The sequence below is a fragment of the Kryptolebias marmoratus genome, linkage group LG2 (assembly GCF_001649575.2).
Source record: "Kryptolebias marmoratus isolate JLee-2015 linkage group LG2, ASM164957v2, whole genome shotgun sequence".
In the NCBI taxonomy this organism is placed as follows: domain Eukaryota; kingdom Metazoa; phylum Chordata; class Actinopteri; order Cyprinodontiformes; family Rivulidae; genus Kryptolebias; species Kryptolebias marmoratus.
Window position 1 is genome coordinate 11763996 of NC_051431.1, and position 14373 is coordinate 11778368.

Below are 14373 nucleotides of genomic sequence, written 5' to 3' on the forward strand. Positions count from 1 at the left end.
AGTCTGTGGTGTCTGCACGGCCAGATGCGTGACTAAGCACAAAGTTTCACGCACTTTCATCATCCAGTCGTAACAAGTAAGTACCTTGCAATATTTACTAGCCCTCGCACTTTTCATCTTTCCCCATACGGACCGCACACGTCACCGCAATGACGCTTACATTTGAGTTCTCGCGAGACTTCGCGAGACTTCCCCCCCCCTTCCCAGCCAGTAGTGTGATGTGTGCGCGATAGAGACGGAGAAAGATGGCGACGCAGGGGAGCGAATCCACTAAATCTACCGTGAGCAACGGCGAGGTAAATTAATGACACTCTCACGGCGCGTTTTCTGTTTTTAACCTCCCGCTCGTCGCGGTCGGCGAACACGGGGCCGAATTGGTGTCGCGCGCGGGGGGACGTTAGCATTTTAAGTGTTTCGGTGCGCGAGCTCCGGTGACAGTTGCGAGTGCCGGTTGGTTTTAAAACGACCTCCTGTTTTACGATGTGTTGTGAAATCCGGGTGCTAATGAGCGGAGCTGCGGGCCGACGGCGTGGTTTCACCCGAAAAGAAACGTCAAACGAATCGTGAGCAGATTAATTAGTTGACTGGGACTGTTTCAGTGTGAGCCAGCTGACAACCGCAGTAAAGCTATCACAAGACGAAGGCCTGAACCTAAACGGCGCAGCATGGCTCGATTAACCCGGGCTACTTTTTAGCCTCCCCCGCTAATTTTAGCCACTTTAGTAAATCTTTTACCCGCTATTTAGCTCCTGACTTTATCTACATGTCCCAAACACTGAGCAGAAGGTTGACCTGACAGTAACACCCTCGCTAAAAAATGCCTAATCCTAAAATAATGATAAACGAGCTCTAAATCTTAACACTTAAATGTCTAAAATATTATCTTGGAAATATAAATGTCTATAAATTGAAATAGTAAGGTAATGAGGGACTGTTTGTTTCCAGAACATCTGTTAGATATTGTGCAAAATGACCTAAAATTATATGGAAACGACCCCCAGTGATGTGAAAATGTTGAGAAATGTGTTGTTAATGAAATATAAACACAAGTGACCACAAAGTGACACAAAAATACTTAAAATACATATTTTAAAACACACCTGGGTGTCTCAGTTATTAATAAGAGAAGGCTGTAATCTCATATTAGTCCCTTTTTGTGATTAAATTCAATATATAGCAAAACATCCATACCAAAAGAAGTTTATTCCCTTAAACATGGCAAGTGTCATTAAAGGTCATGTGAATAATCGCTTTCAGAATGCTAAATCCCACAAAATAACCTACAGTAGTTACAGAAAATCTATGAAACAGATTAAACAGTGAAGCTATCACAGATGCCTGTCAATAAAGAAGGCTGGAAGTTAATTGGAAATCAGTAAGTGGCTTTAAGGCTCGATGTGACATTTGACCTTGGTTCTTTAGATTGTGTTGAGCGTTTTGGTTTCAAATCAGATTTACTCAATTTGGCTCCCCGTTTGTTTTATTACGCTAAAGCCAGGAGGTCTGTTTAAAAACCCTAACCTCAGTTTCAGGGGGATTTTTTTCAGATGCTTCAGTTCAGAGTTTCTTAAACCGTCAGCGTCAAACAGAACTCCCCAGCTTGGGTCGGTCGCTCCTAATCTGAAATTTTTGCGATCAGATCAGACGGGTCCAGTTTATAGTTGCCAGATGTAATCACAGGTGTCTGATCTGCTGTAAGGTGTAAAAACAATGACCTCAGCACACGTGTCAAAGGTTTTTTTTTATTTGTATGACGTGAATGGTTATTATAGAAAGCTGGTCTGTTTTCCAAATGAAGTATCTGTGTTGTACTACAAACGGTTTTTAATCCCATTTACATGCCTCACTTTGGTTTATCATCACAAAGTGTTGTAAACATTGCCAGCTTTGAACAATTATTATGCCTGAACCTTTAATGCCAGGCAGAGTGATAACCTGGTGTGAAGCATTCACCCTGAATACCAAGTTAATTCTTAATCTTCAAGAGTGTTACAAACTGTAAATTATTATCCTAAGTTTGGAGGGATGAACTAATTCTGTTGTTGAGCGTATTTATGACTTTTCTGTTTTGTTTATTCCCTCCAGGAGACAGAAGTCCATGTCTGTGGTAATAGATTAGCTTCCATTTTAACACACCAGGACATAAGAATCAAAACTTTATAGGCCTGAATAATCTGTTTACACCGGTACCTGGCCTGATTCTCAGAACAAACTTTTACATTTTTAGAGTTTGCTAATTTTCCAGGCTTTCTTGACATCCTCAAAAACAATACCCTGTTTGAACAGAACACACTTTTTTGTTTTTAGCCTCTGTTTTGTTAGTGTTAAGGGGCCAACCACTGGTCTCCCTTTGTGTTTATGACAACAAGGGGAGATTGGATGTTTAGATAGAGAACGTGAGCCTCATGACTTGGCATGTGCTCGTCTATTGTGTCACTTGAATAGAGTGTAGCCTTGCCAGAAATGGTGTGTGTGTGTTGTGGTGGTGGGGGTTACATCGACACAGTCCAGCTCGGAAGGATGAAAACTCAATAAAGAGCAATCTGATTAAAGATTTTACGGACTGAAAATGATAGTTGATATACCCCACAACCCACACCCCCTCCCACACACATACCAGTCTTTTAATCTACTATCAAAACTACAAAGGCTCTGCAAATCCTGGTTTAAAAAACAAACAGAATCACCCCACTTATATATTTGTAGGAAGAAGGAGAAGAAGTAGTTTATTTGGTACTTGGGTCATGAATTATGTATAGTAGCCTGTCAATATTAGTATTGACAGACTGACTGGTCCTGGCTTCTTAGTGCCTGTTTGACTGAAAAAAAAAAAAAATATTGACCTGTCTGTATATGTGTATATATATATATATATATATATATATATATATATATATATATATATATATATATATATATATATATATATATATATTTTAATGTGTGGATCTTTAAGATCAACATGTATTTAAAATAACTGATTTTTGTTTATAAAATGATGTCGTATTGTTTATGTTTATGTATTTTAGAAACAAAGGCTTTTTGTAGTTCATCACATCCTTGAAAAGCTCTCATCAAATAGTTTAGTTTGCAACAATGTTTCCAAAATTATTAAATTTACAAATGGGCAGAACAAAAAAACTACATTTTTGGGGGAGGCTCAGGAGGCAGGGGTTCGTCTTGTAATGGAAGGGTTGCTGGTTCAAACCCCCCGCTCCGTCAGTCTCAGCCGTTGTGTCCTTGGGCAAGACACTTCACCCGCCTTGCCTATTTTTCTTTATTTTTATTTTTTTACAGCATGATTTAGTTTAGTTGATAAATAATTACAGATCTAGGAGTGACAAGTCTAAAAGTACTTATCGCTCACTGCTGAAGGTGAAATGGTAGTCTGATGAACTACTGCATGGATTTTAATGAAACTCTTAAAGTGTCCCTTTTGGAGCCAACCCAGTTCAAGATGGCCGCCACAGCTAATCGACCTTAGCGAACACAAAAAATGGCTAATTCTGTCAATTTAACAGATATTGAACTAAAACTTGGTTACTAAGTCCCTGCCAACACATACAGAGCTATCAGTTTTAAGAAGTTTTAACTATTGGAGTCAACTCTGTTAGCAAAATATTTCATAAACCACTGGTTCATGAACCACTGCCCCAGTATACTTCAACACATTTTGCAAGATCTGGCAATAATGCGTGAGATCGTGGATGATGTCATTTTCATACTTTTGGCTGCCCTGAGCATGTTTTGTTTTTTGTGCGTTTGTAGGTGAGCAGCAATGGAACTGCTGCAACAGACGGCCAGACTGCGCAGACAGCTGGAAATGCACAGGACCCTCAGCAGCAGCAGCAGCAACAACAAGCGCCTAATGCGTGGCAAGTCATTAAAGGAGTCCTCTTTAGGTGAGCTTTACTCGTTCTTTTAATCTTGCTGGCTCATTCTTTTCGCAGGCAAAGAGCCAGCTCGCAGTTAAAAGCCTCTTCTGTTGCCACTGGTGTAATAATTAATTGAATACATATAGCTGTGTCACAGTCCAAATGAAATGGGTAAGCGTGGATAATGGTGTGCCGAGCTCCTGCTGTAGTTCATTTGCCTCCAAGTTCTTTTTGCACAGAATTTTTTTTTCAGCCTGTGCTGCTGCTTCTGTTTTCTGAGTCATCGTCTTTTTCTGCTCAAATTGCAGCATAATTGAGTGAGACAAAAACTGTGAGAAATGTAGTTTTTTTTTAATGGGTTGACAAAGGTCAGATCTCTAAGTAGATCTTTTATTACTGTCAACTTAATGTTCTGTGTTACGCTCACTGAACTCAGTTTTTCGGGAAGAGCTATGCTTAAAAAAAAAATCCTCTTTATTTGACTCACCATAATTTACTCTTTTCAGACGTTTTATTGGATTCGTTCACATAAGTACCAGTACCAAAAGATTAGACATGTAAACAATGCTAATGAAGCTTTTTTTTTTAAAGTTTTGTAATATAAAAAATTTAAATTTCTTTCAATTAACTGCAGTGTTCATTAGCTGTTTTCTTATAGTGTTAAATCTTTTTGAGTTGTTTTAAGTTTCTGCTGCATTTCTTTGCATAACAAACATGTAGTTCCCCAGAGGCAGTAATAGTTTTGCACAGGATTTGCTCATGTAAAGTTAGAACAAATGTTGTATGAATTAGGCACCTAATTTTAAAATTGGGTGCATCAGTGGTTTAAAATTGCCTTCTTATGCACTGAACATTCATCTATATTTTGGGTTTATGATCTGAAATGTTTGTGCTACAGAAAACTTATTAAAGCAGATGTTCAAAATCTGTATTTAGGGAATCATATTATTTATTATTATCATATTATTTAGTTCACCACAGTGAACTAAAAATGAAAACCTAATCACATAAAACACATTTATGACATCTGAGCTCAGGATTTGATTTGAACCTGATGTATTTGATGGCGGTCACTGCATGAACTTTTGTGCGATTACTTCCAAGTTAATTTTTTTTGTTCCAGATCAGCTTGATCAGATTAGTTTCTAATATTAGTCCTAAGAAATAGTAGGAAAAGCATTTGTAAACCAGTCAGTTCTGGACTAATGAAACGATAAATCAGCATCTAAAGTTTTTTTGAACATGATGAAATTTCTGCACTTGGATAAATCCACTGGATTATAAATTAACACTCAGTCCCCTCAATCAAGACTCTAAAACTGGGTAGAAAAGCTTTAATTTAGTTATAGGTTTCTCTCTGTTTATTTTTACATTTAGATCAACTAAATCTCATATTTTCCTCCCTTACTCTTTTCCAGAATCTTCATAATTTGGGCGATCAGCAGCTGGTTCCGCAGAGGCCCGTCCACTCCTGACCCCAGCACACCAGCAGGCGCCCCCAGAGTACCCAGCAGGAACCTGTTCCCCAAAGACACCCTCATGGTACCACACCGATCCTCTCCACCACTTTGGTTTTAGGGCTACAATAAAATGAATAAATGTGTTTTTTAAAAACCTAGATGAAATAATTAAGACAGAAATCAGTGAGTGAATCTGGAAATACCAAGACAAATGCATTCAGGAGTAATTTGCAAATGTCTAAATGACAAAACAACCTAAAATACAAAATCAGATTTTTTTTTGTATTTTATGTACATAATTCTATATATGTCCATGTATTTTTTTGTTTTGCATAATTATTTTTTGTGACACATTATTCCCTGCTTGGAAAGCCCATCATTGAGTGTTAAACATTATCAGATGAATTCAAGACCTTCATTCCTAAACATCGCTAATATTCTGATCCCCTAAAGTAATCGGCTGTGTCTGAGTGTTACCTTGTGCTCAGACCAACTCAATCTCTCCTGACACTGTAATATGATAAACACCTTTTATTCCCGTTCCTGCAGGACCTGTACGTGTACGTGTCCCAGGAGGAGGTGTTCTCTGACTTCAACAACACAGATGCCCTGTTCTGGTTCCACCGGGACCTGGTCTATGGAGACTGGAACACGGGGGAGAATGGAGATGGCTGCTACCAGAACTATAAGGAGTTAGACATCCCAGAGGTAGGGGATTACTCAGATTTATGGGGAGGTGCTGCATGAGGAAATGTGACAGACGGTAGCATTCTTTTAGAATGGTACTACAATAGATTATGGATGTTACCTGCTGATAAAGTACAATGAAGGTAGAAGATGTGAATGTGTCTCCTCCTGTTTGGTGTTCTTGTTGCAGAAGGTCCAGCAGAACGGCTCCCTTTACATACATATCTACTTCACAAAAAGTGGATTCCACCCAGACCCCAAACGCAAGGGACAGTATCGCAGGCTGGCAACAGTCCATTCAACAAGAAGTATGTACCTCCAAAAATACACAACAACACAAGTTAATACGTTTAAATAATATCTGATCATTTCAAAGTGTTAACCTTTTATTTTCATTCCATCAGTGTTGAATAAATTCAAGAGAAGAAAGTTTCTAAAAACCAAGAATCTGCTCACAGGAGAGACAGAAGCAGATCCAGAGATGATTAAGGTTAATAGATTTTTTTTATTATTAATAATTTTTTTAAGATTGCACTGTTATTAAATCTCTCAAATACAGAAAGTATGATGGCTTGATTTTATCGGTCCAGTCCGCCTCAGCAGTTTGAAGTAATTTAGTTTTTGTTGCTTCAGTGTTGTTTAAAAAAAGAAAAGTTACCATTTTTCAAACAGTGTCAAATTATTTATAAGAAAAGAAGACATTGCAGAAGTGTGATGCCCCTTTTCACACAATTTGAGAAAATTTTCTTAGGTGTTTAAAACAAAAGTCCATCTGTCAATAAGATGTCCATAACACGCTTTGTTCAAAATACAACTTGTTTATAAGCACAGACAAAGGGTTATGGTCCTCTAAAAAGCAAAATTAGAGCATGACCAGGCTGTGTTTTTGCACCAAAAGTAACTTTATTTTTTTCTTTTCTGTCTTGAGTGACTTTGTTTACTGTTTGCCCTGATTTGTCTGCTTTACTGTTCTGTCGCAGCGAGCGGAGAGCCACGGTCCAGTGGAGGTCATCTCCCACTGGCATCCAAACCTCACCATCAATATGGTAGATGACCACACAGCCTGGGTAAAAGGCTCAGTTCCGCCTCCTCTAGACCAATGTAAGTTTCTGGGAAATTGTTTTACAGTGTTTTAATGTCCCAGATAATCACATTTAATCATGTCTGACATTTTTCTTTTATTTGTTTTTTGTTACTAGATGTTAAGTTTGATGCAGTCAGTGGTGACTACTACCCCATTGTTTATTTCAATGACTACTGGAACCTTCAGAAAGACTATTATCCCATTAACGATAGCCTGACCAAACTCCCGCTGCGTCTCAACTACTGCCCGCTGTCTCTGTGGCGCTGGCAGCTGTACGCCGCTCAAAATGCTCGCTCCCCTTGGAACTTCCTACCCGAGGACACCTACGAGCAATCTGATGAAGACCAAGACTCTGTTAAGGTGAGTGCTCGAGGGCGCCAATGCAGTGGTACGAGGCACACTTTTTAAGCCTTTTGAGCTGAGCTGCAAAAATAAATGTAGCGTGTCACTGGGCTGCGACTAGCTGGCGATTGGCATTCTCAAGGGAGTCTCAGTTTCTTCAGGTGTATTTTGACATCTACGCGTGATCTCTCCTCCGACAGAAAACATTTGAGTCCATTATTCAGGTCTTAAAAACCACACCTGGTCCAAATCTGCCTGTCTTCATTTCAGAAGTGTACTCCAGCAGATTAAATCATGAATGTGGGAACAACTTCCAAGGAGAGTACAATGATGGCAGCAGAACATAGTGCACGGCCTAGAATACAACCCATGCAGTCAAAAATAAGCCATGAATTTCAAGAATTGGCTGCTCAAAACGCTTCTGCATGTCCAGCTGGTCTCTTGTCTCAGAGTTCAGTGAAACTGCAACTAAAGATTTGCCTATTTTGTTGCCGTTTTCTCACAGTTTTGAGTCACCAACTTGTCGCCATTGCTAGAGACTAGTAGCACAGTGAAGTACTACTTTAATGTCCCAAATAAATTCACAGTAACCACAATGTAGTAAGATAAGTAAAATGATATGTAATTTGGCATAATCAGTTTAATTACATTCTATTACAACAATGTGTTAATGACTCTGTATAGAGATGTCTGGTCTTTATTTGCCTATATTTAAAATATATCTGAGTTGATTTGATTTGTCCAGTATGATCAGACCCTGGAAAGCTTTATTAATACGGCAAGAATAGCCTGTATTAGACCTCAGTCTTGTAGCTGATTGGGCTCTGCGGTGAACTTAAACTCTGAGATATGTCGTATTACCTCTGTAAATAAAGGTTAAAACAAAACCAAACAGATCTTTTTGTTTTTGTATAGGTTGCCCTTTTGGAAACAAACCCATACCTGCTGGGTCTCACTATTGTTGTCTCCATTGTGCACAGCATCTTTGAGTTTCTTGCTTTCAAGAACGGTAAGTAGCTACTGGGTCAAACTTTTCTTTTTTTTTTTTCTCCTGAGGACTTTCATTTACTTTGTCTCCTCTTCCTCCCAGATATCCAGTTTTGGAACAGCAGGCAGTCCCTTGAAGGACTTTCTGTACGCTCCATTATATTTGGAGTGTTTCAGTCTCTCGTCGTGTTGCTCTACATTCTGGACAACGAAACCAACTTTGTGGTGCAGGTCAGCGTCTTCATTGGTCTGCTGATTGACCTGTGGAAAATCACCAAGGTCATGGACGTCAGGGTAAGCCGGAAAAACGTTTTTCATACTGAACATTATTGGCACTGTGTGCTAATGCCTGTGTTTTAGGATGATTCATTAAAGGTAATAAATATTAAGAGAACCAGAATTAAAAAGAAAAACAGAAAATATTATGGGTTGTCATTTATTTGAAGAACAATTACCATTATTACATCCAAAAGGCTAAAAAAAATTAGGCTAAAATAGTTAAGTTTATTTAAAATTATTGGCCAACGAAGATCACTTCATTCCTTCAATGAATAAATGATGAAAAATATTATTTTTGCGCTGTTAGATTTATTTTACTTTTAATGTTTTCATAATTTAGAAAATCAGTTTTACACAACATCTTTACACTTTTATGTGCGTGTCATAACATTCCATTAACCACTTTTTGTTGACTTCTTTCTAGTTGGACAGAGAGAACAAAATTGCAGGGATCATCCCGAGATTGGTGTTCAAAGACAAGTCAACGTACGTGGAGTCCTCAACCAAAATCTATGACGATGTAAGTTCAGTCCTCCGCAGCACACCTAGACACTGATCACATTTAGACTGCTGTCTAATCTGAATTTGAAAGGTAAAACTATGTAAAATAAGAGTTGCTTGACAGAGGGGGAAAAACATACTAGCTTTGAAGTTGTATTAAAAAAGGAGTGGTTCCTAAAGTTGGTCATGCAACATCAAGTTGAGGGGGGCATGAGTTGATTTCCAGAAATAAAATGAAATGTAAAATAACTGGCAGTAGCAGATTTTGCCATATATATTGCAAGACATGAAAAGTGTAGATTGTGTTGTCATTAGGCCCTTGTTTGATTGAGCTATTAGCTATTTTGTGGACTCTATCCATAGATATTTGGGGTAACTAGTCTAATTTTGTAGTTCAGAAGCTGAAAAGATTGGAAACCACTGGTATAAAGAGTATCTCACATGAATCTGTGTTGGTGTTAATGTGTCCTGAGTAATTCAGACACAAGTGGACACGACTGACTACAGATCCAAACATACTGGCACCGTTTATCTCTGCTGTGACGGCCAATATAGCAGCTCGGCAATCCGTCACAAATTATGTCTGGAGAATAATGTAGGTCGGGTCATTAATTGGGTTGATGATTTTACAGAAACATCAATAGACCAGCTGATGTTTTCTTTGTTGTTCGGTTCGCTGTGTGTCATTCATGTGTTTATAATTTAGGATCCAATCACAAAAACAATGAGGACATGTTTAAATACAAGCTGTCAACACGTGGACTGTCCCCTTTGACCCACGTCTTTCCTCTGTTGTTGTCTTAACAGATGGCCTTCAGGTACTTGTCCTGGCTGCTTTATCCTCTGTTTGGCTGCTATGCCATCTACAGTTTAATTTACGTAGAGCACAAAGGCTGGTACTCATGGGTACTCAGCATGCTTTACGGCTTCTTGTTAACCTTTGGTAAGTTACTCTGACGCACTCACACACGTTATTTTATTACATTTCATTTGTTGTTTCGTCCTCTCTGTTGTAAAGAATGTCCAAGTTTATTATCCACGATCCAGGCATTAATGAGTACGTTGAATCCACACTTTACTGTTGTTTCTTTTATAAACCCGTACTTATCTAAGAACTACAACTCCCATGTTAAAATCTAAAAACATTAAATGTACTTGCAGCCATTGAAGCTCAGTAAAATGTGAAATTACTAGAAAATGTGCTGAGAGATGGTGTTTAGCTGATTCTTTGTTTTAAAGAACAAAGATTTGCCTGATAAGTTTCTGCCTCTCTTGATTAGCTCATCTCTAACGCCTCATGTTCCTATACTTGCATCATGGTTACACAGCCAAATCCCCGGAGCCTAAACTAGTGCACTGTTCATTATTAGATATATAAGCACACTCAGTCATGTTGCCCTCTGGTTATTTTACTGCCTCCGGTTGTGGAGTTGTTCGTATAACCCTCTGCTTTGCCTTTTAGGCTTCATTACGATGACGCCACAACTATTCATCAACTACAAAATGAAATCTGTAGCTCACCTCCCATGGAGGATGCTCACCTACAAGGCTCTCAATACCTTTATTGATGACCTGTTTGCCTTTGTGATCAAGATGCCCATGATGTACAGGATAGGATGCCTCAGAGATGGTGAGTCTTCCCTGAAAAACACATTAATTATTAAAACCACTGCTGTCTTCTGTCGTTTCCTGTGTGGATGCCGTGTTTTTACCGGAGGTGTTTTAGGATTTGACTCATTGTTTCGCGTGGCAGGAACCAAAGTGGGTGGACGGTTAATTCAAAAGGATTTGTGGTTTGTTTAAAGGAAGCTATGCTCTGTTTGTTCTGTTCTAACGCTGACTAAAAAAAGGAAGTGCACAACTATTTCTCTTCAGCTTCAAATATCTCAGACCAACTGTTCGAATCACTATTTTCATCTGGAGTGTGTCACATTGTTTGCTGTAGCCAATCCTCTGACCCCCTCTAGTGTCAGATGACTGCATCTTATGCCGTAAGTGTGCAGAATAAATGTTTGTACTGGATCTATTCTCAGAAATTGGGCTATTGTGATAAATAACAATAGCATCAGTTGTATGAACATCCAACTTGAGCAACATCCAACAGTCTGTTTTATTTAGGAACAGAAAAGTTGGCGTTTTAATTCTCATTTTCAAATTAAATATTCAAAAAAGACTGTTGGGAAACAAAAACACTCAACACAATTTGAAAAAAGCTTTTTCATATGGATATTTCTTGTTAACTTTAAAGAGATAATACATAATTCCCAGCTGGAAAAAAAACATTTTTTTTTCTTAATTTTGCTTTCTTTGTTATGGCATTTTTTGTGCCTGTGAAACTATTATTAAGTTACAGCCACTTGTAATATCATCACCTGACAACTCAGCTTGCTTTATTTGTTCTTGACTGGAAAAACAACCCTGATGAATGTTTTATAAATAGTAATTTTTCAGATGTTTAAGTTTGCTCGACAGTTGGGTGTAAACAAAGCTTATGTCCGGGCTGCAGGCGTAAAAACAGCTCAGGTTGGATTCAGATACTTTGTTTGGAGGGTTTTACTTGGTAAATTCACCCAGTCTCCCCAAAGCAGTCGGATTATTACCTTGCTTGGTGGCACAAAAGTGTATCAGTGGCGGGCTGAGTTCGACCTTAACCCATGACGCCTCGAGCCATTCAGAAATCACACCTAGTCGGGCAGAAGACATCCCAGTCCTGGCTTGTAGTGTTTGTTTTGTGAAACTCACAAGAAAGTAATCATTGGACGTACATCTACAACTGATTAACTGTTGGAGTCAGCTCCATCAAGACGGCTGCCACAGCTGAGCTACTTTAGCCAACACGGAAATGACTACGACTTTGTCAGATTTACAGATGTTGGGCTAAAGTTTGACGACTCTCAACACATTCTCCAAGCGCTTACACATCTTACAAGATGTCGCAACATCATCAGATTGCACACAACGTAATTTACAAGTTTTGACTAAAATGGGTGTAACTTTAATTTCTCATAAGATGATCCTGGTTTAAAACATTGGCGTGAAAGGCAGTGGTTGATGTATGTTCCTTCAAGAAATGCTGGGCCTTTTTAATTAAATGATTGCGCCTGATGAGTCCTGTCTGTATGCTGCATTTAGTTTCAACTTTCCTAGTTGATGCAACATTGTAGTTTTGAACTCTTAATTCTGTATTCAGCAGTGCATTATTCTACAGAACATCCTGAAAAACAAAGTTTAGCTTCATTTGATTTAGGTTTTTAAAACAAAGAGATCTTTGTCTCAGGGTTGTTCTTGTTTCTGACTGGATGGACCTGTTTGCTCTCCTGCAGATGTGGTGTTCTTCATCTACCTTTACCAGCGCTGGATCTACCGGGTGGATCCCAACAGGGTGAACGAATTCGGCACCAGCGGGGTGGACCACACTCAGAACAACACGGCAGAGTCCGCCGGCGCCATCACAGACAAACCAGAAGGAGAGAAGAAGAACGATTAAGCGAGACCTTTCACTTGTCTCCCCCTCCCCTCGTGGCCCTGACTGTTGGGGCGAAGAGGACTTGTGGAAATAGAGCAGGAAGCAGGGTGTGTGGAGGGGGAGGTGAATGGTTGTTTATTTGTCATGGACGCCGCTCCAAAAAAAAAAAAAAGAAAAAAGAAAAGAAAAAAAATAGCAGTTTAACTGTTCCTTCTGATTTCTCTGTGGCTCCGCAGAGAAATATATTCAGTGTAGACTTGGTAAATTCTTATTTCTGTTCCCCACCCACCCCCACCCTCTCGTTCTGCAGTTCAAGTGAAGTAAAACAAAACGTGACGTACTGTATTCTGTATGATTTCTTTTTCAGAGGGTAACGGTGTCTTGGAGTTTGATGTTGGGAGGGGAACAGGTCACAGATACTACTTCTTTTTTTTTTTTTTCCTCCATGAATACAGGGAAGAAACAGGCCAAGTGCGGCTTTTGTTCTTTGTGTGGATTCCTTGTGAAATTTTCCTTTCATTCCATGTGAGCGCCGTGTTTCCAAGTTTCCCGGAAACCGGTGTGTAGTGTTGGAGGAAACTGGAAAGATCCCCGAGTCACACTGGAGGAGGAGACGCGGTGACCGGAGACTCGACGGACGACCCTGAAGGGCACTACCCTCGAGACAATGACTACTACACTCAATTTTAACAATGGTTATTGTTCTAGACTTGAACAGAAAAAAATATATAACAGCCTTGTTGGTATTAATATAAATATATTAATTATTTCAATGACTTAATTTTTTGTTTTTCAGTCACTAAAACATTCTTTTGTATGTCCTCGAACTGTACAGACTTGTGTTTAAGAATGTCGAATCTGTTTAGCAGCTGATAATTTGCAAATCTGATTTTTAAATCGCCTCCAAAATTCAGATCACCGTGACAGAAGGTCAAATATGTGCTGGAAGAATTAGTGTCTCGTTTTGTTGTTTGTTTTTTTTTGTTTTTGAGTGCTGTAAATCTTGAAAAGGGTTCCATGTCAATGCATATTAAATTTTTGAAAATTCATGTTTATAGTGAAAAAAAAAAATTAAGTGTGATTTAAATTGTCTATGCAACGCTTTGTTTTTCAATTTTTACTCCTAGTTTTTAATGTTTAAGAACAATATTTTTGCATGGAACTGACTTTTTTTATGTTAGTTTCTATGGATGTTGCAGGAAATCTAATTTGTGTGCTTTAACAATCTCAAAAGAAGAAGAAGAAAGAATTACCGAGCCCGGTTATCTTCCTTTATAAATTCTGTTAAACAACAAAGTGAACGGCCTTCAGTCTGAGATCCCAAAGATGACAGCTCTTAACACTTATGTTTACAGTTTTAAAAAGTAAATTAAAGTTGAACATTAAAAGAAAACAAAAACAATCAGCTGTATGTAAACTGAATTGAAGTTGAGGGGGGTGTTAAATTTTGAGTTTAGTGTGTCATACTGTTTTAAAAAAGGTTTAGGCAATAAATTTAATTTGACTGACTTGTCATGGTTCCTTTAGGCGTTTTTATTCACCGGCACAAACTGATGTTCAGGTTTGTGCCGGTTAATTTTGAACAATTAGGTAACAAATCTTTCCCACGGGGCTGCAGGTATAGACGAGTAACGACGGCGCAAAGTTCCAAACTTATTTAGTGCACGGGCGAAACAGAAAATGGCTCCGTAA

The 14373-nt window shown here is 38.7% G+C and overlaps 1 protein-coding gene across 1 annotated transcript; it reads left to right on the forward strand.

Annotated features, from left to right (window-relative positions):
* Positions 1-245: 245 nt before the first annotated feature.
* On the forward strand, positions 246-14194 carry clptm1 (CLPTM1 regulator of GABA type A receptor forward trafficking). Its single transcript, XM_017424718.3, has 14 exons — positions 246-296; positions 3769-3902; positions 5294-5417; positions 5885-6043; positions 6213-6330; positions 6427-6512; positions 7003-7123; positions 7222-7466; positions 8364-8457; positions 8539-8729; positions 9139-9234; positions 10023-10158; positions 10678-10845; positions 12539-14194. The coding sequence occupies exons 1-14, from the start codon at positions 246-248 to the stop codon at positions 12700-12702; spliced, it is 1887 nt and encodes a 628-aa protein (XP_017280207.1). The 3' UTR covers positions 12703-14194.
* The last annotated feature ends 179 nt before the right edge of the window (positions 14195-14373 follow it).

What these genes read in the sequence shown, in the direction of transcription:
- clptm1 (XM_017424718.3), top strand. Translation starts at nt 246, where the DNA reads ATGGCGACGCAGGGGAGCGAATCCACTAAATCTACCGTGAGCAACGGC. An exon ending in AAGACCAAGACTCTGTTAAG is followed by an intron (nt 7,467 to 8,363) that starts GTGAGTGCTCGA and finishes GTTTTTGTATAG; the next exon opens with GTTGCCCTTTTGGAAACAAA. An exon ending in CGGCTTCTTGTTAACCTTTG is followed by an intron (nt 10,159 to 10,677) that starts GTAAGTTACTCT and finishes TTTGCCTTTTAG; the next exon opens with GCTTCATTACGATGACGCCA.